Below are 24494 nucleotides of genomic sequence, written 5' to 3' on the forward strand. Positions count from 1 at the left end.
CCAAAAAAAGACACAAAATGACCAAAAAAAGACAAAAAATGGCCAAAAAAGAAACAAAATTACCAAATGTCAGTAAAGAGACTCGTGGGTTATCAGCATAAAGTGGACATGTCAGTAAAGAGGAGACTCGTGGGTTATCAACATAAAGTGGGCATGTCAGTAAAGAGGAGACTCGTGGGTTATCAACATAAAGTGGGCATGTCAGTAAAGAGGAGACTCGTGGGTTATCAACATAAAGTGGGCATGTCAGTAAAGAGGAGACTTGTGGGTTATCAGCATAAAGTGGGCATGTCAGTAAAGAGGAGACTCGTGGGTTATCAGCATAAAGTGGGCATGTCAGTAAAGAGACTCGTGGGTTATCAGCATAAAGTGGGCATGTCAGTAAAGAGACTTGTGGGTTATCAACATAAAGTGGGCATGTCAGTAAAGAGGAGACTCGTGGGTTATCAACATAAAGTGGGCATGTCAGTAAAGAGGAGACTCGTGGGTTATCAACATAAAGTGGGCATGTCTATAAAGAGGAGACTCGTGGGTTATCAGCATAAAGTGGGCATGTCAGTAAAGAGACTCGTGGGTTATCAACATAAAGTGGGCATGTCAGTAAAGAGACTCGTGGGTTATCAACATAAAGTGGGCATGTCAGTAAAGAGACTCGTGGGTTATCAACATAAAGTGGGCATGTCAGTAAAGAGGAGACTCGTGGGTTATCAACATAAAGTGGGCATGTCAGTAAAGAGACTCGTGGGTTATCAGCATAAAGTGGGCATGTCAGTAAAGAGACTCGTGGGTTATCAACATAAAGTGGGCATGTCAGTAAAGAGGAGACTCGTGGGTTATCAACATAAAGTGGGCATGTCAGTAAAGAGACTCGTGGGTTATCAACATAAAGTGGGCATGTCAGTAAAGAGACTCGTGGGTTATCAGCATAAAGTGGGCATGTCAGTAAAGAGACTCGTGGGTTATCAACATAAAGTGGGCATGTCAGTAAAGAGACTCGTGGGTTATCAACATAAAGTGGGCATGTCAGTAAAGAGACTCGTTGGTTATCAACATCAAGTGGGCATGTCAGTAAAGAGGAGACTCGTGGGTTATCAGCATAAAGTGGACATGTCAGTAAAGAGGAGACTCGTGGGTTATCAGCATAAAGTGGACATGTCAGTAAAGAGGAGACTCGTGGGTTATCAACATAAAGTGGGCATGTCAGTAAAGAGGAGACTCGTGGGTTATCAACATAAAGTGGGCATGTCAGTAAAGAGACTTGTGGGTTATCAACATAAAGTGGGCATGTCAGTAAAGAGGAGACTTGTGGGTTATCAACATAAAGTGGGCATGTCAGTAAAGAGGAGACTCGTGTGTTATCAACATAAAGTGGGCATGTCAGTAAAGAGACTCGTGGGTTATCAGCATAAAGTGGGCATGTCAGTGAAGAGGAGACTCGTGGGTTATTAACATAAAGTGGGCATGTCAGTAAAGAGGAGACTCGTGGGTTATCAACATAAAGTGGGCATGTCAGTAAAGAGGAGACTCGTGGGTTATCAACATAAAGTGGGCATGTCAGTAAAGAGACTCGTGGGTTATCTACATAAAGTGGGCATGTCAGTAAAGAGGAGACTCGTGGGTTATCAGCATAAAGTGGGCATGTCAGTAAAGAGACTCGTGAATACAAACATAAACAGTTTGGAATCAAACTTTGGATAAAATGGAAGTTTAAAGCTTTGTTTTGAGTGCAGAACGACCTTTTTTCACTTCTATCTTTCTCTCTTCTGTTCAGTCCTCTCTCTTCCTCCTCCTGTCATCCCGTCATCACTCCTCCTCGTCTCCTCCTCCTCCTCCTCCTCCTCTCTGCAGCCTCAGCAGGAGACAGGGAGGCAGCCGCCCACCACAACTCAATGAATGATTTAACAGAGAGAGAGAGAGAGACGAGCCCTCGCTCCAAAAAAAAAAGATGAAGGAGAGAGAGAGAGGGAGGAAACAGATGACAAAAGGAGAGAGGGAGCGCTGGTAGAGAGAGCATTAGCACCTCCTCCGAGGGGAGAGAGAGAGAGTGAGTTGTCATTTTGCGGTGTGCAGGTTGCAGCGAGTTATTCAGCTGAATAATGTATGATTGTTTTCTGTTCCCACAACCAATCAGCCTGACGGAGAGAGAGAGACCTAACCACTGTTTCAATCCTCCTCTCCCTCTCTCTTTTTTTTGTCTCTTTTTTTTGTTTTCTTTTCCTCTCCGACCTCAGGAGGAGGCGTTAAGCGGTCAGTGTGGGCGCTCCTCCTCCTCTCCTCTGACTTTACTGGAACGGCTGAATGTTTCCAAACATGTTTCCAGACGGATGAATTACTCACGTCTGATTCCTTCATCGATTTCAAATAATCTGATGATGACGATGATGATGATGAACGGGCCCTCGACCTTCCCGCTCGTCAGCGGCCTCGACAGGAAGTGGACGTGCATTTTGTGCAAATCCGTCCGACAAAACACACATGAATAATAATAATAATAATAATAATAATAATAATAATAATAATAATAATAATAATAATAATCCCTGAATGGACGTATGATAAGACTCAGACCTAACTTATTCCCAGTGTTAAGTATTCCCAGTATTCATTCCATACGTCCATTTTTATCCACCTTTTATCCGGGGCCGGGTCGCGGGGGCAGCAGACGACAGATATAATCCCTCCACATGTTCTGGGTCCTCCTCGGGGCCTCCTATCTAAATAAACTCCTCCAACAGGAGGCGCCCAGGAGGATCCTTACTAATGAAACTCTATCCCAAATCAGAAATTCAACAGCAAAATTCCACATTAACTAAAACTCATTCAACTCATTCTCTTCTTCTCCTCCTCTTTCACCTCCTCCTCCTCCTGATTCTCTTCTTCTTCCTCCTCCTCTTTCACCTCCTTATTCTTTGTTGCTTCTCCTCCTTATTCTCTTCTTCTTCCTCTTTAATCACTTGCCTCCTCCTTCCTCCTCCTCTTCCTCCTTATTCTCTTCTTCTTCCTCCTCAACCTGCTCCTCTTTATTCATTCCCCTACTGTTTTCTCTTCTTCTTCCTCCTCCTCTTTCACCTCCTCCTCCTCTGCCTATTTATTAATTCTCCTCCTTCTTCTCCTCTTTCTCTTCTTCCTCCTCCTCATTATCTTCTTCTTTTTCTTTATTCTTTCACCTCCTCCTTGTTTCCTTTCCTCCTCCTCCTCCTTCTTCTTGCTCCTCCTCCTCTATAACCCCCTCCTCCTTATTCTCTTCTTCTTCCTCCTCAACCTCCTCCTCTTTATTTATTCTCCTCCTCCTTTATCTTCTTCTTCCTTCTCTTTCACCTCCTCCTCCTCTTTATTTCTCCTATATATATATATATATATATATATATATCTCCTCTTCCTTCTTCTCATCTTTCTCTTCTTCCTCCTTCTTTTTCTTGTTCCTCCTCCTCCTCCTCCTCCTGCTCCTCCTCCTCTGCTCCTCTTTCTGACCAACATCATATCTGATCTGATTCATTTCTGACTCCATAAAGCTCTGAACCTCCTCTGGAGACTAAACACTTTATTCTCTAACAAGATTTAAACCTGAGTTGATTTCCAGAGTTTCAACTAAAAACTGAAGTTTGTTCCACAACTTTCCACCGGCCCCATGATGTCATCGTGATGTCATCATGATGTCATCAAGTCCATTGACGGTTAAATATTAATATTAATGGTCAAATATCAGCAAAGCACCAAGAGTTCTTATAATAAATCAGGATGTTCTGACAGTTTGTTCTCCTGTTTCCACACACACACACACACACACACACACACACACACACACACACATACGCACACGCACACACACACACACACACACACACACTAATAACAGTGTGTGTGTGTGTGTGTTGGATGAGGAGGTCACAGAGTTTTTGTTCTTCAGTTAATTCAGAAAGAGAAACTAAAACTCAACAATGAGTCTGTGATCACACACACACACACACACACACACACACACACAGTGTGTGTTTTCTAAATGGGATCCAGATTTCACTTGATCTCACTTTTCTCTAAATGTCAACATCATCACATTCACCTTTTCAAAATGTCACCTCCTCTCCTCCTCCTCCTCTCTTTCTCTCCTCCTCCTCTCTTTCTCTCCTCCTCTCACCTCCTCCTCCTCCTCACCTCTCCTCTTCCTCTTCCTCCTCCTCCTCTCTCCTCCACCTCCTTCCTCCTCCTACCCTTCCTCCCTACCTTTCCTCTTCCACCTCCTCCTCCCCCTCCTTCTCCTCTCTCTCTCACCACCTCCTCCTCCTCTTCCTCCCTACCTCTCCTCCTTCTCCAATCTCTCTCCCTCTCTCTCTTTCTCTCCTCTTCCTCCTCTTCCTGCTCCTCCTCCTCACCTCTCCTCCTGTCTCTCTCCTCCTCCTCTTACCTTTCCTATTCCCTCTCTTCCTCCTCCTCCTCCTCTTCCTCCTCCTCATATCTAGGTTACCCTGCAGTGTTAGCATATTAGCTTACTGCAGCATTGGCTCCCTGGAGTCTCCTAACATTGTGTGTGTGTGTGTGTGTGTGTGTGTGTGTGTCAGTATGCATGTGTGCACTTGATGTGTTTATGCATGTATTTCCTCAGTGTGTGTGTGTGTGTGTGTGTGTGTGTGTGTGTGTGTTATTAGAGAGCTGGTGTATCAACAACACGCCAGATTTATATCAGCAGCTCACCGGCTGCCACAGCCCCAAGGGCCTCTGGGTAATCTGGGTGTAATTGAGCATAGAGGTTACCATACACACACACACACACACACACATACACACACACACACACACACACACACACACATGCTTCCACTCTCACTAAGATGATAAACAGCCACAATGATTCGTCCACACACACCAGCTGAGCACACAGACAGGTACACAGGTAAACAGGTAAACATGTAAACATGTAAACAACACAAGTGTAAACAAGTGATTGACAGGTCGTGACCTCGGTGCACTGTGAGTTTTTATCTATGAACTTTGACCTTTTCACCATGTTTTTATCACAGTTAACAGGAACAAAAAAACCTTCTTGATCAGTTTGACTAAAAGTCACTTCACACGTCACAGAAATGTTTGGTTTCTTTTTTTAAAAATAACCAAAAAAATACACAGTTTATAGTAGAAATAAACTGTAAAAACAGGCGTTATCGTCAGAGTTTGAACTTTCCGACGGTCCTTGAACGCATCGTCAATTAAGAACATTTCCGTTATAAAAAGTGACCAAAACTTGTGTTAAATGTTGATATTTGTGTCAGAATGTCTTTATTCTACATGTTTACACAGAGCTGAGAGGAGAGGACAGGAGAGGCTGTTTACACAGAGCAGAGAGGAGAGGACAGGAGAGGCTGTTTACACAGAGCAGAGAGGAGAGGACAGGAGAGGCTGTTTACACAGAGCAGAGAGGAGAGGACAGGAGAGGCTGTTTACACAGAGCAGAGAGGAGAGGACAGGAGAGGCTGTTTACACAGAGCAGAGAGGAGAGGACAGGAGAGGCTGTTTACACAGAGCAGAGAGGAGAGGACAGGAGAGGCTGTTTACACAGAGCAGAGAGGAGAGGACAGGAGAGGCTGTTTACACAGAGCAGAGAGGAGAGGACAGGAGAGGCTGGAAACATGACAATACTTCAATAATGTACACTATGTGGACTTTTTTTTGGTAATTTCACATTTTGTTTTGGCAATTTTGTGTATTTTTTTGGTAATTTCTGGAGATTTTGTGTCTTTTTTTGGAAATGTACGTCTTTTTTGGTAACTTTGCAACTTTTCTTGGTAATTTTGTGTCTGTTTTGGTAATTGTACGTCTTGTTTTGGTCATTTTTTAGGACTTTTTTACAGAAATTTTGTCGGTCATGTGATCAAATATTCACTGAAAATTTGTTTACACAGAGCTGAGAGGAGAGGACGGGAAAGGCTGGAAACATGACAATACTTCAATATGAACAATATGTGGAGAAAACAGGTTTTACAACATTCAGGACACTTGGAAAAGTGATTTTTTAGAACAGAATCACAGCCGTGATTGTGCTGATTCCACAGAGCTGCGCGACTTATAGATTTATATCGATTTTATTTAGTTATATTGTGAGTAAAATGCAAAAAAAAGAGCACAAAAAAACCCCACTCTGAGACTGCTTGTTGGAGGGTGAATGTGGGATTCTGGAGGGATTTTTCACTGTTTTCATCCATTCTTGCGTTAAAAAAAGAAGCAACATTTTGCAGCAAATCTATGTAACAAATGGCACGAACCTAAAAACTGCTGCAACAACTTATGAGCCATAACTGAGAATGAAACGACTCCCATCAGGATCCAATCTGCAGCTCTAACAGCAGACAGGAAGAGGTTAAAGAGCTCCGACAGCAAAGGTTCAAACAGGAAGCAGGAGGATGAAGAAGAGTGAACATAAAGAGAGAGAGAGAGAGAGAGACAGAGAGAGAGGGAGGTTTGGGAAGAAAAAGGTGCATTGCAGGTATTTTATGCGCCACGAATCTAAAAAATGATAACTGTAATTAAGTGAGTCTGAGTGAGTTTGAGAAAATGACAGAAAGAGAGAGAGAGAGAGAGAGAGAGAGAGAGAGAGAGAGAGGGAGGGAGAGAGGGGGGGGGGAGAGAGAGAGAGAGAGAGAGAGAGAGAGAGGGAGAGAGAGAGAGAGAGAGAGGGAGAGAGAGAGAGAGAGAGAGAGGAGAGAGAGAGAGAGAGAGAGAGAGAGGATTTGGGAGTAAAAAGGTGCATTGCAGGTATTTTGTGCAGCTCTAACTCAATCAGTGAGCTGAGATTGATTGAGGATCAGTGAAGCTGTATATATATATGTATATATATATATATATGATGTGCAGCAGGTTGAAACATAATTTTGTTTTCTTTTTACAAAATTACCAAAAAAATACAGTTTATAGTAGAAAAAAACTATAAAAACAGGCGTTATCGTCAGAGTTTGAACTTTCCGACGGTCCTTGAACGCATCATCTGTTATAAAAAGTGACCGTTTCTTGTGTTAAATGTTGACATTTGTGCCAGAATGTCTTTATTCCCCATATATATATATATATATATATATATATATATATATATATAGTTAACTAACTACTGCTTGTTTTAATAATTTTGTTTCTTTTTTATTATTTTGTATCTTTTTCTGTATTTTTTTTTGTAATTGTGTGTCTTTTGTTGCTCTTATTATTATTTTTTTTATATATAATTTTGTGTCTTTTTTAATATAATTTTGTATCTTTTTGTATTTTTCTTGGTCATTTTGTGCCTTTTTTAAATCTTTTTGTTGCCTTTTTTGTAATTTGTTTGTATTTGTCTGGTAACTTTTTTAATAAAAAAAAGTGCCATTTTTCTGTTTTTGGTGTCTTATTGTGTCTTTGCTTTTAGTATTTTTTGGGGTAATTTTGTGTCTTTTGTTGCTGTTTTATGATTTTTTGTAATTGTGTTAATTTTCTGTATTTCCATGGTGATTTTTATGTCTTTTGTTCCTCTTTTATGACTTTTTTTCGTCATTTTTTGTCATATTTTTAGTAATTTTGTATATTTTTCTGTCATATTTACATCTTTTTTTTGTCATTTTGTGACTTTTTTTTGTCATTTTGTGACTTTTTTTTGTCATTTTGTGACTTTTTGAAGTTTCATCTTTTAGTCCAACCAAAACGCTGAACAATACATTTCCAAATGAACAAAATGTTGAAATAAACTGTGATTATAGTTTATTATAGTATAATATCAGCTGTATGGAGATGGAAACTAATCATAACTGTTTCAGCACCTTGGACAGAGCCTGATATTTATCATCACACAGATCTGCTGATACTTCAGCAAACAACAAGACAACAAACTTCAGCACCAGCTAATAAAACTTTCTGTAAACATGAATGCAACATGTTCAGTGTGTGTAATGTTTGTCTCAGTTCAATAAAGTTCTGAGTTAATCCAAAACTTTATAGATTTTAGTCTGAAAACTCAGATAATAAACGAATAAACTGAGCTGCTTTATGTCTCGTCTCTCTCCCCATCATTTATAAAACCAGAAGTCACTGTGGATTAATGTAGCGTTAGACCTCTGAGTGTGTGTGTGTGTGTGTGTGTGTGTGTGTGTGTGTTTGTGTGTGTGTGTGTGTGTGTGTGTGTGTGTGAGCGCAGTGGGGGAAAAAGGTCGCTATTTAAAAGACATTAAAAAGCTGAAAGATGAATAGTGTCGGACATTTTTACGCACTGCAGGGCCCTCACCACACACACACACACACACACACACACACACACACACACACACACACACACACACTAATGCAAGGTCGGGGAAGTGTGTGTGTGTGTGTGTGTGTCAAAGTAATGTGAAAAAGGACTTCTTAGCCATAAGGTACCAACCTCCCACTGCTGCCCTTTATACACACACACACACACACACACACACACACGCACACGCACGCACACACAAACACACACACACTTTCTTAAAAAATGAGATGTCAACACCAGGCTCGGAGGTGTACGCCAAGGACAGCTGTGTGTGTGTGTGTGTGTGTGTGTGTGTGTGTGTCTGTGTGTGTGTGTGTGTGTGTGTGCATGTGTCTGTGTGTGTGTCTGTGTGTGTGTGTGTGTGTGTAACTCATCGTTTCTCGTTGCCATTTAGAGTAAACAGGCACTTCACTGTAGTGTGAGTGTGTGTGTGTGTGTGTGTGTGTGTGTGTTTGTGTGTGTGTGTGTGTGTGTGTTTGTGTGTGTGTGTGTGTGTGTGTGTTAATTAACAGTGATGACTCCTCCATCAGTCTCAGTAGAACAGACAGAGCGACCTTTACTCCGCTTCACTTTCTTTTTCTTTCTGCTTCGTTGTTTTTATCCGTCACTTTTCCTCTTTTTCACTCTCTCTACTTTTCATTTTTTCTTTTTCTTACATTCATGACTATTTCGTTATTTATTTATTTATAAATTATTTTATTTATTTAAATAAATTATTTAAATTAATTTATTTAAATAAATTTATAAATTTATTTTAATTATTATTTATTTTTCGACTTATTCATTTTTTTGGAATTTTGTTTCTTCTTTTGGTCATTTTGTTTCCCCGTTTTTTTGTGTTTTTTTAAATATTTTTTTCATATATTTTTTTTTTTGTTGGTATTTGGTGATTTTGTGTCTTTTGTTGCTGTTTTCCAACATTTGGCATTTTTTTTGTAATTTTGTGTCTTTTTGGTTTTATCTTTTATTTTACAATTTTTTGTCTTTTCCTGGTAATTTTTTTGCCTTTTTTAATTTTGTGTCTTTTATACTTTTGTGTCTTTTTCAAATGAACAAAATGATGAAATTAACCATGATTATAGTATATTATAGTGTAGTATCGGCTGTATGGAGAAACAAGGATCCAAAGGGAAACTAACGCAGATGAAAGGTTACTGTGGCAGTGTGAAAACCTCCGAAAAAATGACGTTTCCGGATAAAAAGTTGCTTTTAAGCTTATTATTTGCATTGTGTATAAAAGAACTCATGACAGAAACAACAGGTTGAATCAACTGTGCAAAAAACCCCAAAAATAAACAAACAAAAGTGTGTGTGTGTGTGTGTGTTTTCCTACTTTGGGTGTGTGAAACGGTCCACCAGAGACACTTTCTCCACCAGGTCTCCTCCGATGGAGCGAACCAGCTCGTAGAAGTCGTTCTCCGTGAAGCTCTCTCGCCCGTCCTCGCTCTCTCGACTCTCCGGCAGCCAGAAGGAGATGTCGTTGTGGAGCGGAGGGTATTTACTGAGCGGCTGAAGAAAAATAATGACAATAATTAACATCTGTTAGCTTCACTGACACGCCCGCTTTATGCTTATCACATTCACTTTTTCTCCTGCAGTAAAATCTGTTAATCTGGCCTCTTGTGTGTGAATCTTGACCTCTAACCTAAAGATATCAGAATAAAAATAGGTTCTATTTGTACCCAAAATGTATGCAAATCAAATGTAGTTTGGGGTAGAAACCATGCAGGTTTTTCTCAAGACGATAGCGAGAATAAATGACTTGCGGAGTTCCACAAGGCTCCTTTCTGGGGCCTCTAACCCTTTGGTACCAACCACATTAACGTTCCAGGAGAAATGCAGAAAAATGTGTTGTTTTCTCCTCTTGTGTGTGAGTCTTTGTGCATCCTGGGGTCCCTGGACATGAAGCCACGCCCACTGCCACAAACCTGCCCCGCCCTTCACAATAAAAGCCCAATAATGCACACACAGTCCAGATGCCTTAAAGTTAATTACTTTATTTACAAATATTAACCAGAACATGGAAGTTGAAATCTGTAAATTACAACCATGGGACTTATACTTATTACCTATATAATTTTTTTTTTTACAGTGTTATTCAATTGCTTAATGGTCTTGAATGATAAATGACAATGATTTGATGATATTGAGTAAATTCTATGAAGGAATACAAAAAACACACGTCATATTGATTAAGACAGCTTTCTTTTCTTCCAATAAAACCTGAAATTTAACATAAAAAAACACCCAATAAAAGAAAAAGACAATCAATGAGAATCAGGTTTTACAGAGATTTCACTTTAAAGATTTGATCAATAATCAAACAGGAAACCACAGAGAGGCCTGCCAGTCACAGAGTGATTGACAGCTCTTTGATCAGAAGATACATCATCATGACATCATTTCCTCACACTGACGGAGGTATTCACATGTTCCTCAAAGACTTCAGGATGATGTTGATCGTCTATTCCTGTTGTCCTGCAGCCACAGAGACCTTCACTGGTAAAACCTGCAGTGGCTGATCCTCATCATAATTGGTAAAATATGGAAAGATCCTCTCAGTGAAAGTGTGTGTGAAGGTGTGTATGTGTCTGTTAGTGTCAGCATCAGAAAACGACAGCTTTCCTCTGTTCCAGTCCAGATTCACTCTGATCCTCTGGAGCTTTTTCTGCACTACGAGATCAGTTCGTCCATCTGATGGTGAATATGATGAGTATTCATCTGCATAGAACCCTATTCTCCAGAATCCAGACTGTGGGAGTTCTTTCCTCGGGGCAGACTCTGTTAACACACCCAGTCACCAGCTTATATTGTCTCCAACCTCGACCTCCCAGCTGTGAGTCCCTGAGTTAAAGCCCTCAGAGCCCAGAACAGAGCAGTAAAAATCAAACCTCTCTGGATTATCAGGAAGCTGCTGTCTCCCTCCTCCTCTCAGACTGGTCAGATCTTCAGACAGGATGAGTTTTGTACCAGCAGTGTTTGGGTCCAGAACAACAGGACTGTAGGAGACCATGTCCTTCATCTTGTTCCAGATGTTGAAGGCCAGGTTGCCCAGGTGTTTGGCCTGGTCTATCAGAGCTCCTGAGGGCAGCTGTGGATCCTCCAGCAGGGGGCGCTGCTGGACTCTTTCCACTGCAGCCTTGTAGTTCTGCAGGAATGAGACGTGTTCAGCTCTCAGCTGGTCCTCTGTGGCTCTGACTGTGTCTGAAAGAGCTGCTATCTCTCTGCTCAGAGCCTCCATCTTCTCCTTCATCATCTGACTCTTCTGCTCCTCTTCCTCCCTCAGTGCAGCCATCCTGGCCTCCTCTTCCTCTTCTAGAAACTGGTGAAGCTTCTTAAACTGCTCCTTAATCTGCGTCTCTGTGCGTTGGGCCTGGTCCTGAATGTGTCTTGCTGTTTGATCAAACTTCACTTTAACTTTTTTAAAAACCTTTAACTTCTTCTTTAAAGGCTTCAGAGTTTCCTGAAGTTTCTTCTTGTGTTGTTTTGCAGCTTCATCGATGGGTCTGAATCTGTGGTTGTTGTGTTCTTCTGAGTGACTGCAGACGACACACACTGGCTGCTGATGGTCCAGACAGAAGAGTTTGAGTTTCTCAGAGTGCAGACTGCAGAGAGGCTCTGAAGCTCTCTGATCTCTCTCCTGTAAGAAACTCTCACACAGGTTCTTTAGCGCCAGGTTAAAAGGTGGATGCTCCTTTGAAGATCTTCTCTTACAGACTGGACACTCTCTGGTTTGTCTCTCCGTCCACCAGCTCTGCAGACAGTCTTTACAGAAGCTGTGGCTGCATGACAGAAGAACAGGATCTTTAAAGATGTCGTGGCAGACAGAACAGCAGAGATCGTCCTCTAATCTGGAAGCCATTTAGTCTCTGAGTGAAACTGAAAATACAGCAGACAAACAGCTCAGCCACTCCCTGTTCTCTCAAAGTTACTTTACTTTCCTGTAAAACTGTCGTTCAGTTTGTGGATTCAGCAGCTGGGTGAAGTGGAGCTGTTCCAGCATTCCCAGTAATCTCCTGAAGTCGTCCTCTTTCAGTCAAAGTGGAGGTTTTAGTCCGAAGCTGAATCTTATCGTCCGTCTCTCAGAGAGAGAGAGAGTGTGTTCAGTTTGGAACAAGACTCAACCTGATAAACTGTTAAAGCTCCGCCCGTCAGCTGACTCACCTGTGTGTGTGTGTGTGTGTGTGTGTGTGTCTCTTTGTCTTAGTGAGGCAGAATAACAACCTGTTTCCTGGTTTGTCTCAGGTGAGTCAGCTGACGGGCGGAGCTTTAAAACAACAGTTTATCAGGTTGAGTCTTGTTCCAAACTGGTGAATAACTCTGAGCTGCAGATCTCTGAATGAAAACAAGTTCTGTGTCTCTTTACAGACATGCTGTAACATGCAGTAAATGTGTTGTTTTCTCCTCTTGTGTGTGAGTCTTTGTGCATCCTGGGGTCCCTAAACAGTCTGTGAGCTGCATAAATCGGGTCTGAGTGTAAAGCTGAGACTCTTGACCTCTAATCTAAAGATATCTGAATAAAAATAGGTTCTATTTGAACCCAAAAATTCTGCAAATCAAATGTAGTTTGGGGTAGAAACCATGCAGGTTTTTCTCAAGACGATAGCGAGCATAAATGACTTGCGGAGTTCCACAAGGCTCCGTTCTGGGGCCTCTAACCCATTGGTACCAACCACATTAACATTCCAGGAGAAATGCAGTAAAATGTGTTGTTTTCTCCTCTTGTGTGTGAGTCTTTGTGCATCCTGGGGTCCCTAAACAGTTTGTGAGCTGCATAAATGGGGTCTGAGTGTAAAGCTGAGACTCTTGTGGATTCGATGAGCCCAAAGTTCTTCATGTTGATGATGTTAGTGAGTGAAACTTGGCGTCAGAGTATAAAATGAGCTGCTGGGACCTCCAACTAGAGACCTGGAGCATTCAGACTAGAGACCTGGAGCATTCAGACTAGAGACCTGGAGCATCCAGACTAGAGACCTGGAGCATCCAGACTAGAGACCTGGGGCATTCAGACTAAAGACCTGGAGCATTCAGACTAGAGACCTGGAGCATCCAGACTAGAGACCTGGAGCATTCAGACTAGAGACCTGGAGCATTCAGAGGATGGAGGCTGACACACGGGACTCACAACACAAAAGCTGACACACAATCACACAAAATACACAAATCTACTAAAAGGTTCTGAAACCAGATCACAGCAGGATTTTTCTCTCTTGGAGTCTGAATGTGGGATTACTGGTTACTGTCAGCTGCTGTTCATGAAGCCACGCCCACTAACACAAACCTGCCCCGCCCTTCACAATAAAAGCCCAATAATGCACACACAGTCCAGATGCCTTAAAGTTAATTACTTTATTTACAAATATTAACCAGAACATAGAAGTTGAAATCTGTAAATTACAACCATGGGACTCATACTTATTACCTATATAATATTATTTTTTTTACAGTGTTATTCAATTGCTTAATGGTCTTGAATGATAAATGACAATGATTTGATGATGATGAGTAAATTCTATGTAAAAATACAAAAATAACACATCATATTGATTAAGGCAGCTTTCTTTTCTTACAATAAAACTTGAAATTTAACATAAAAAAACACCCAATAAAAGAAAAAAAAATCAATGAGAATCAGGTTTTACAGAGATTTCACTTTAAAGATTTGATCAATAATCGAACAGGAAACCACAGAGACGCCTGCTAGTCACAGAGTGATTGACAGCTCTTTGATCTGATGACATCATCATGACATCATTTCCTCACACTGACGGAGGTATTCACATGTTCCTCAAAGACTTCAGGACATCTTGAACAGAACGATGCTGATTGTCTATTCTTGTTGTCCTGCAGCCACAGAGACCTTCACTGATAAAACCTGCAGTGGGAGTTGATTGAGCCAATCCCAAATGAAAAAATATGGAAACATCCTCTCAGTGAAAGTGTGTGTGAAGGTGTGTATGTGTGTGTTAGTGTCAGCATCAGAGAACGACAGCTTTCCTCTGTTCCAGTCCAGATTCACTCTGATCTTCTGGAGCTTCTTCTGCACTACGAGATCAGTTCGTCCATTTGATGGTGACAATGATGAGTATGTATCTCGATAGAACCATATTCTCCATAATCCAGACGTTTTGTCTCCTTTCCTCGGGGCAGATTCTGCTAACACACCCAGTTCCCAGATTCTATTGTCTCCAACCTCGACCTCCCAGTTGTGAGTCCCTGAGTTAAAGCCCTCAGAGCCCAGAACAGAGCAGTAATCATTAATCCTCTCCGGATTATCAGGAAGATGCTGTCTCCCTCCTGCTCTCAGACTGGTCAGATCTTCAGACAGGATGAGTTTTGAACCAGCAGTGTTTGGGTCCAGAACAACAGGACTGTAGGAGACCATGTCCTTCATCTTGTTCCAGATGTTGAAGGCCAGGTTGCCCAGGTGTTTGGCCTGGTCTATCAGAGCTCCTGAGGGCAGCTGTGGATCCTCCAGCAGGAGGCGCTGCTGGACTCTTTCCACTGCAGCCTTGTAGTTGTGCAGGAATGAGACGTGTTCAGCTCTCAGCTGGTCCTCTGTGGCTCTGACTGTGTCTGAAAGAGCTGCTATCTGTCTGCTCAGAGCCTCCATCTTCTCCTTCATCATCTGACTCTTCTGCTCCTCTTCCTCCCTCAGTGCAGCCATCCTGGCCTCCTCTTCCTCTTCTAGAAACTGGTGAAGCTTCTTAAACTGCTCCTTAATCTGTGTCTCTGTGCATCGGGCCTGGACCTGAATGTGTTCTGCTGTTTGATCAAACTCCACTTTAACTCCTTCAAGGACCTCTAACTTCTTCTTTAAAGGCTCCAGAGTTTCCTGAAGTTCCTTCTTGAGTTGTTGTGCAGCTTCATCGATGGGTCTGAATCTGTGGTTGGTGTGTTCTTCTGAGTCTCTGCAGACGAGACACACTGGCTGCTGATGGTCCAGACAGAAGAGTTTGAGTTTCTCAGAGTGCAGACTGCAGAGAGACTCTGAAGCTCTCTGATCTCTCTCCTGTAAGAAACTCTCACACAGGTTCTTTAACACCAGGTTACAAGGTGGATTAGCCTTTGAGGATCTTCTCTTACAGACCGGACACTCTCTGGTTGGTTTCCCCGTCCACCAGCTCTGCAGACAGTCTTTACAGAAGCTGTGGCTGCATGACAGGACGACAGGATCTTTAAAGATGTCGTGGCAGACAGAACAGCAGAGATCGTCCTCTAATCTGGAAGCCATTTAATCTCTGAGTGAAGCTGAAAACACAGCAGACAAACAGCTCAGCCACTCCCTGTTCTGTCAAAGTTACTTTACTTTCCTGTAAAACTGTCGTTCAGTTTGTGGATTCAGCAGCTGGGTGAAATGGAGCTGTTCCAGTATTCCCAGTAATCTCCTGAAGTCGTCCTCTTTCAGTCAAAGTGGAGGTTTTAGTCCGAAGCTGGATTTTAACGTCCGTCTCTCAGCGAGAGAGAGAGAGTGTGTTCAGTTTGGAACAAGACTCAACCTTATAAACTGTTAAAGCTCCGCCCGTCAGCTGACTCACCTGTGTGTGTGTGTGTGTGTGTGTGTGCGTCTCTTTGTCTCAGTGAGTCAGAATAACAACCTGTTTCCTGGTTCGTCTCAGGCGAGTCAGCTGACGGGCGGAGCTTTAAAACAACAGTTTATCAGGTTGAGTCTTGTTCCAAACTGGTGAATAACTCGGAGCTGCAGATCTCTGAATGAAAACAAGTTATGTGTCTCTTTACAGACATGCTGTAACATGCAGTAAATGTGTTATTGTGTCCTCTTGTGTGTGAGTCTTTGTGCATCCTGGGGTCCCTAAACAGTCTGTGAGCTGCATAAATCGGGTCTGACTGTAAAGCTGAGACTCTTGACCTCTGACCTCAAGATATCTGAATAAAAATAGGTTCTATTTGTACCCAAAATGTATGCAAATCAAATATAGTTTGGGGTAGAAACCATGCAGGTTTTTCTCAAGACGATAGCAAGCCTAAATTACTTGCGGAGTTCCACAAGGCTCCGTTCTGGGGCCTCTAACCCGTTGGTACCAACCACATTAACGTTCCAGGAGAAATGCAGTAAAATGTGTTGTTTTCTCCTCTTGTGTGTGAGTCTTTGTGCATCCTGAGCTGCATAAATGGGGTCTGAGTGTAAAGCTGAGACTCTTGTGGATCCAATGAGCCCAAAGTTCTTCATGTGTGATGACTGAAACTTGGTGTCAGTGTATAAAATGAGCTGCTGGGACCTCCAACTAGAGACCTGGAGCATCCAGACCAGAGACCTGGAGCATCCAGACTAGAGACCTGGTGCATTCAGACTAGAGACCTGGAGCATTCAGACTAGAGACCTGGAGCATTCAGACTAGAGACCTGGAGCATCCAGACTAGAGACCTGGAGCATCCAGACTAGAGACCTGGAGCATCCAGACTAGAGACCTGGAGCATTCAGACTAGAGACCTGGAGCATCCAGACTAGAGACCTGGAGCATCCAGACTAGAGACCTGGAGCATCCAGACTAGAGACCTGGAGCATTCAGACTAGAGACCTGGAGCATTCAGACTAGAGACCTGGAGCATTCAGAGGATGGATGCTGACACACTAGATTCACAATAACTGGGTTTCACAGGAGGAAACACAAGTGCTGCCATACAATCGCACAAAATACACAAATCTACTAAATGTCAAAAGGTTCTGAAACCAGATCACAGGAGGATTTTTCTCTCTTGGAGTCTGTATGTGGGATTACTGGTTACTGTCAGCTGCTGTTCATGAAGCCACGCCCACTGCCACACACCTGCCCCGCCCTTCACAATAAAAGCCCAATAATGCATGAACAGTCCAGATGCCTTAAAGTTAATTACTTTATTTACAAATATTAACCACAACATGGAAGTTGAAATCCGTAAATTACAACCATGGGACTTATACTTATTACCTATGTAATATTTTTTTTTTTACAGTGTTATTCAATTGCTTAATGGTCTTGAATGATAAATGACAATGATTTGATGATATTGAGTAAATTCTATGTAAAAATACAAAAAACACGTCATATTGATTAAGACAGCTTTCTTTTCTTACAATAAAACTTTAAATTTAACATAAAAAACACCCAATAAAATAAAAAGACAATCAATAAGAATGAAGTTTTACAGAGATTTCACTTTAAAAATTTGATCAATAACTAAACAGGAAAACCACAGAGACGCCTGCCAGTCACAGAGTGATTGACAGCTCTTTCATCTGATCACACTCACTGATCTGGTCACATCATCATGACATCATTTCCTCACACTGACGGAGGTATTCACATGTTCCTCAAAGACTTCAGAACGATGCTGATCGTCTATTCCTGTTGTCCTGCAGCCACAGAGACCTTCACTGGTAAAACCTGCAGTGGGAGATTCTTCCAATCCTGACTGAAAAAATATGGAAACATCCTCTCAGTGAAAGTGTGTGTGAAGGTGTGTATGTGTGTGTTAGTGTCAGCATCAGAGAACGACAGCTTTCCTCTGTTCCAGTCCAGATTCACTCTGATCCTCTGGAACTTCTTCTGCACTACGAAAGCAGTTTGTCCATCTGATGGTGAACATGATGAGTATTTATCTTCATAGAACCCTATTCTCCATAATCCAGACTGTATGTCTCCTTTTCTTTTGACAGATTCTGCTAACACACTCAGGAACCAGATTCTATTGTCTCCAACCTGGACCTCCCAGCTGTGAGTCCCTGAGTTAAAGCCCTCAGAGCCCAGAACAGAGAAGGAATAACCAAGCCTCTCTGGATTATCAGGAAGCTTCTGTCTCTCTTTTGCTGCTCTCAGACTGGTCAGATCTTCAGACAGGATGAGATATGTACCAGCAGTGTTTGGGTCCAGAACAACAGGACTGTAGGAGACCATGTCCTTCATCTTGTTCCAGATGTTGAAGGCCAGGTTGCCCAGGTGTTTGGCCTGGTCTATCAGAGCTCCTGAGGGCAGCTGTGGATCCTCCAGCAGGAGGCGCTGCTGGACTCTTTCCACTGCAGCCTTGTAGTTGTACAGGAATGAGACGTGTTCAGCTCTCAGCTCGTCCTCTGTGGCTCTGACTGTGTCTGAAAGAGCTGCTATCTCTCTGCTCAGAGCATCAATCTTCTCCTTCATCATCTGACTCTTCTGCTCCTCTTCCTCCCTCAGTGCAGCCATCCTGGCCTCCTCTTCCTCTTCTAGAAACTGGTGAAGCTTCTTAAACTGCTCCTTAATCTGCGTCTCTGTGCGTCGGGCCTGGACCTGAATGTGTTCTGTTGTTTTATCAAACTTCACTTTAACTCCTTTAAAAACCTCTAACTTATTCTTTAAAGGCTCCAGAGTTTCCTGAAGTTTCTTCTTGAGTTGTCGTGCAGCTTCATCGATGGGTCTGAATCTGTGGTTGGTGTGTTCTTCTGAGTGACTGCAGACGAGACACACTGGCTGCTGATGGTCCAGACAGAAGAGTTTGAGTTTCTCAGAGTGCAGACTGCAGAGAGGCTCTGAAGCTCTCTGATCTCTCTCCTGTAAGAAACTCTCACACAGCTTCTTTAACACCAGGTTACAAGGTGGACGATCCTTTGAAGATCTTCTCTTACAGACCGGACACTCTCTGGTTGGTTTCTCCGTCCACCAGCTCTGCAGACAGTCTTTACAGAAGCTGTGGCTGCATGACAGAAGAACAGGATCTTTAAAGATGTCGTGGCAGACAGAACAGCAGAGATCGTCCTCTAATCTGGAAGCCATTTAGTCTCTGAGTGAAGCTGAAAACACAGCAGACAAACAGCTCAGCCACTCCCTGTTCTCTCAAAGTTACTTTACTTTCCTGTAAAACTGTCGTTCAGTTTGTGGATTCAGCAGCTGGGTGAAGTGGAGCTGTTCCAGTATTCCCAGTAATCTCCTCAAGTCGTCCTCTTTCAGTCAAAGTGGAGGTTTTAGTCCGAAGCTGGATTTTAACGTCTTTTAACGTCCGAGAGAGAGTGTGTTCAGTTTGGAATGAGACTCAACCTGATAAACTGTTGTGTTAAAGCTCCGCCCGTCAGCTGACTCACCCTGTGTGTGTGTGTGTGTGTTTGTCTTCGTCTCAGTGAGTCAGAATAACAACCTGTTACCTGGTTCGTCTCAGGTGAGTCAGCTGACGGGCGGAGCTTTAAAACAACAGTTTATCAGGCTGAGTCTTGTTCCAAACTGGTGAATAACTCTGAGCTGCAGATCTCTGAATCAAAACAAGTTCTGTGTCTCTTTAGAGACATGCTGTAACATGCAGTAAATGTGTTATTGTGTCCTCTTGTGTGTGAGTCTTTGTGCATCCTGGGGTCCCTAAACAGTCTGTGAGCTGCATAAATGGGGTCTGAGTGTAAAGCTGAGACTCTTGACCTCTAATCTAAAGATATCTGAATAAAAATAGGTTCTATTTGTACCCAAAATTTATGCAAATCAATTGTAGTTTGGGGTAGAAACCATGCTGGTTTTTCTCAAGATAATATCGAGCATAAATGACTTGTGGAGTTCCACAAGGCTCCGTTCTGGGGCCTCTAACCCATTGGTACCAACCACATTAACATTCCAGGAGAAATGCAGTAAAATGTGTTGTTTTCTCCTCTTGTGTGTGAGTCTTTGTGCATCCTGGGGTCCCTAAACAGTCTGTGAGCTGCATAAATGGGGTCTGAGTGTAAAGCTGAGACTCTTGTGGATTCATTGAGCCCAAAGTTCTTCATGTGTGATGACTGAAACTTGGTGACAGTGTATAAAATGAGCTGCTGGGACCTCTAGGATAATCACAGCCTCATGAAACTTTACAACCACCAACTAGGGACCTGGAGCATTCAGACTAGAGACCTGGAGCATTCAGACTAGAGACCTGGAACATTCAGACTAGAGACCTGGAGCATTCAGACTAGAGACCTGGAGCATTCAGACTAGAGACCTGGAGCATTCAGACTAGAGACCTGGAGCATCCAGACGAGAGACCTGGAGCATTCAGAGGATGTAAGCTGACACACTAGATTCACAATAACTGGGTTTCGCAGGAGGAAACACAAGTGCTGCCATACAATCGCACAAAATACACAAATCTACTACATGTCAAAAGTTTCTGAAACCAGATCACAGCAGGATTTTTCTCTCTTGGAGTCTGAATGTGGGATTACTGGTTACTGTCAGCTGCTGTTCATGAAGCCACGCCCGCTGCCACACACCTGCCCCGCCCTTCACAATAAAAGCCCAATAATGCACGAACAGTCCAGATGCCTTAAAGTTAATTACTTTATTTACAAATATTAACCAGAACATGGAAGTTGAAATCCGTAAATTACAACAATGGGACTTATACTTATTACCTATATAATATTATTATTTATTTTTTTACAGTGTTATTCAATTGCTTAATGGTCTTGAATGATAAATGACAATGATTTGATGATGATGAGTAAATTCTATGTAAAAATACAAAAAACATACATCATATTGATTAAGACAGCTTTCTTTTCTTACAATAAAACTTGAAATTTAACATAAAAAACACCCACTTAAAGCAAAAAAAAACAATCAATGAGAATTACGTTTTACAGAGATTTCACTTTGAAGATTTGATCAATAATCAAACAGGAAACCACAGAGACGACTGCCAGTCACAGAGTGATTGACAGCTCTTTCATCTGATCACACTCACTGATCTGGTCACATCATCATGACATCATTTCCTCACACTGACGGAGGTAGTCACATGTTCCTCAAAGACTTCAGGACGATGCTGATCGTCTATTCCTGTTGTCCTGCAGCCACAGACCTTCACTGGTAAAACCTGCAGTGGGTGATCATCATCGTAACTGGACAAATATGGAAACATCCTCTCAGTGAAAGTGTGTGTGAAGGTGTGTATGTGTGTGTTAGTGTCAGCATCAGAGAACGACAGCTTTCCTCTGTTCCAGTCCAGATTCACTCTGATCCTCTGGAGCTTCTTCTGCACTACGAGAGCAGTTTGTCCATCTGATGGTGATCGTGATGAGTAATTATCTTCATAGAACCCTATTCTCCATAATCCAGGCAGTATGTCTCCTTTCCTTGGGGCAGACTCTGCTAACACACCCAGGAACCAGCTTATATTGTCTCCAACCTCAACATCCCAGCTGTGAGTGCCTGAGTTAAAGCCCTCAGAGCCCAGAACAGAGAAATAATAATTAAACCTCTCTGGATTATCAGGAAGCTGCTGTTTCTCTCCTGCTCTCACTCTGGTCAGATCTTCAGACAGGATGATTTCTGTACCAGCAGTGTTTGGGTCCAGAACAACAGGACTGTAGGAGACCATGTCCTTCATCTTGTTCCAGATGTTGAAGGTCAGGTTGCCCAGGTGTTTGGCCTGGTCTATCAGAGCTCCTGAGGGCAGCTGTGGATCCTCCAGCAGGGGGCGCTGCTGGACTCTTTCCACTGCAGCCTTGTAGTTTTGCAGGAATGAGACGTGTTCAGCTCTCAGCTGGTCCTCTGTGGCTCTGACTGTGTCTGAAAGAGCTGCTATCTCTCTGCTCAGAGCCTCCATCTTCTCCTTCGTCATCTGACTCTTCTGCTCCTCTTCCTCCCTCCACACTCTCTGGTTGGTTTCCCCGTCCACCAGCTCTGCAGACAGTCTTTACAGAAGCTGTGGCTGCATGACAGAAGAACAGGATCTTTAAAGATGTCGTGGCAGACAGAACAGCAGAGATCGTCCTCTAATCTGGAAGCCATTTCGTCTATGAGTGAAGCTGAAAACACAGCAGACAAACAGCTCAGCCACTCCCTGTTCTGTCAAAGTTACTTTACTTTCCAGTAAAAATGTTGTTCAGTTTGTGGATTCAGCAGCTGGGTGAAGTGGAGCTGTTCCAGTATTCCCAGTAATCTCCTGAAGTCGTCCTCTTTCAGTCAAAGTGGAGGTTTTAGTCCGAAGCTGGATTTTAACATCCGTCTCTCAGAAAGAGAGAGAGAGTGTTCAGTTTGGAATGAGACTCAACCTGATAAACTGTTAAAGCTCCGCCCATCAGCTGACTCACCTGTGTGTGTGTGTGTATGTGTGAACTGAACTGAACGGCAGCTGACAGTAACCAGTAATCCCACATTCAGACTCCAAGAGAGAAAAATCCTGCTGTGATCTGGTTTCAGAAACTTTTAGTAGATTTGTGTATTTTGTGTGATTGTGTGTCAGCTTTTGTGTTGTGAGTCTCGTGTGTCAGCCTCCATCCTCTGAATGCTCCAGGTCTCTAGTCTGGATGCTCAAGGTCTCTAGTCTGAATGCTCCAGGTCTCTAGTTAGAGGTCCCAGCAGCTCATTTTATACACTGACACCAAGTTTTACTCACGAACATCATCAACATGAAGAACTTTTGGCTCATTGAATCCACAAGAGTCTCAGCTTTACACTCAGACCCCATTTATGCAGCTCACAGACTGTTTACACAACCTGTTACCTGGTTTGTCTCAGGTGAGTCAGCTGACAGGCGGAGCTTTAAAACAACAGTTTATTAGGTTGAGTCTCATTCCAAACTGGTGAACAACTCTGAGCTGCAGATCTCTGAATCAAAACAAGTTCTGTGTCTCTTTACAGACATGCTGTAACATGCATTAAATGTGTTATTGTGTCCTCTTGTGTGCGTCCTGGGGTCCCTAAACAGTCTGTGAGCTGCATAAATCGGGTCTGAGTGTAAAGCTGAGACTCTTGACCTCTAATCTAAAGATATCTGAATAAAAATAGGTTCTATTTATACCCAAAAAATTATGCAAATGAAACGTAGTTTGGGGTAGAAACCATGCAGGTTTTTCTCAAGACGATAGCGAGCATAAATGACTTGCGGAGTTCCACAAGGCTCCGTTCTGGGGCCTCTAACCCATTGGTACCAACCACATTAACGTTCCAGGAGAAATGCAGTAAAATGTGTTGTTTTCTCCTCTTGTGTGTGAGTCTTTGTGACCTAAACGGTCTGTGAGCTGCATAAATGGGGTCTGAGTGTAAAGCTGAGACTCTCGTGGATTCATTGAGCCCAAAGTTCTTCATGTGTGATGACTGAAACTTGGTGTCAGTGTATAAAATGAGCTGCTGGGACCTCTAGGATAATCACAGCCTCATGAAACTTTACAACCAGCAACTAGGGACCTGGAGCATTCAGACTAGAGACCTGGAGCATTCAGACTAGAGACCTGGAGCATTCAGACTAGAGACCTGGAGCATCCAGACTAGAGACCTGGAGCATTCAGACTAGAGACATGGAGCATTCAGACTAGAGACCTGGAGCATTCAGACTAGAGACCTGGAGCATTCAGAGGATGGATGGCTGACACACTAGACTCACAATAAGGGGCTTTCTCAGCAGGAAACACAACAGAAGTGCTGCCATACAATCGCACAAAATACACAAATCTACTAAATGTCAAAAGTTTCTGAAACCAAATCACAGCATGGATATTTCTCAGCTGTTCTAAAGGTCTTGGAGTCTCAGTGTTGGATTCTGGAGGGATTTTTGACTATTTTCTTTTCTTTTCTGAGTTTGAAGCTGTCTTTGCAACTGTGTAAGGTAGAAATGTAAGTACGAAAAGAATAATAAATGGTACATTTGACTAATTTTGGACCAAGGAAAACCTTATTAATTTCCTTCAATAAAAATAAACAAACAAATAAAGGATGTTGGGATCTGGTGAGGGATTGGGCTGTAGATTTTGCTGCCACTTGGATTTAGGACTTGATAATATTAGATTATGTGTCAAGTGTTTTATAGTAGAATAAATCAAAACAAGTGACCAATCAACACCTGAACTGCAGCAATGCAAAGACCAAGGGAATCAACACTAACACAGAGAGGGCTGCAGGGGAAACGAGAGAAAAAAGTAAGAAATAGAGACCAAAGATGAAGAGAGGAAATGTTAAAGAAAGCATAAAGAACGAGATGAGGACAGAAAAAAGCGGAAAGTGCTGCAGAGATTTAAACATGAAGACAATAACACATTAAAACTTAATCAGGACGGCAGAATAAATCTGATGTTTTATGCAGCGACAGACGGAGGGAGAGATTTCTATCGTCTTCGACATGTTTATTATCCTGGAAATAACTTTTAATAAACACACAGAGAGAAGGAAGGAAGGAGTTGATATCCACATAACTTCTTATCCTTTTCTTTTCATTCCCGACCACTTCTATCCATTTATTGCTTTCTATAGAGACGTTTTATTTATCTTGCTATTAAACAAAACCCATTTTGGGAGGGTAAAGAGAGAGAGTAGATAGATAAGTGGGC

The 24494-nt window shown here is 42.4% G+C and overlaps 2 protein-coding genes and 1 pseudogene across 2 annotated transcripts in view; all 3 read right to left on the reverse strand.

Annotated features, from left to right (window-relative positions):
• Positions 1-9248: 9248 nt before the first annotated feature.
• Positions 9249-24494, reverse strand: part of fars2 (phenylalanyl-tRNA synthetase 2, mitochondrial) — a 116965-nt gene continuing 101719 nt past the window's right edge. Inside the window, exon 9 of the mRNA XM_059326857.1 lies at positions 9249-9751. Within this exon, the coding sequence (XP_059182840.1) occupies positions 9572-9751 (180 nt within the window). The 3' untranslated portion in view covers positions 9249-9571. The remainder of the gene's footprint in view (positions 9752-24494) is intronic.
• On the reverse strand, positions 9807-12108 carry LOC131961925 (E3 ubiquitin-protein ligase TRIM35-like; annotated as a pseudogene).
• Positions 13708-15476, reverse strand: LOC131961924 (nuclear factor 7, brain-like). The gene has a single exon (XM_059326856.1). The coding sequence runs from the start codon at positions 15474-15476 to the stop codon at positions 14073-14075; it is 1404 nt and encodes a 467-aa protein (XP_059182839.1). The 3' UTR covers positions 13708-14072.

This window comes from Centropristis striata, chromosome 23 (assembly GCF_030273125.1).
Source record: "Centropristis striata isolate RG_2023a ecotype Rhode Island chromosome 23, C.striata_1.0, whole genome shotgun sequence".
Classification (NCBI taxonomy): Eukaryota; Metazoa; Chordata; class Actinopteri; order Perciformes; family Serranidae; genus Centropristis; species Centropristis striata.

Coding starts and splice junctions, on each gene's coding strand:
- LOC131961924 (XM_059326856.1), bottom strand. CDS start 15,476: ATGGCTTCCAGATTAGAGGACGATCTCTGCTGTTCTGTCTGCCACGAC.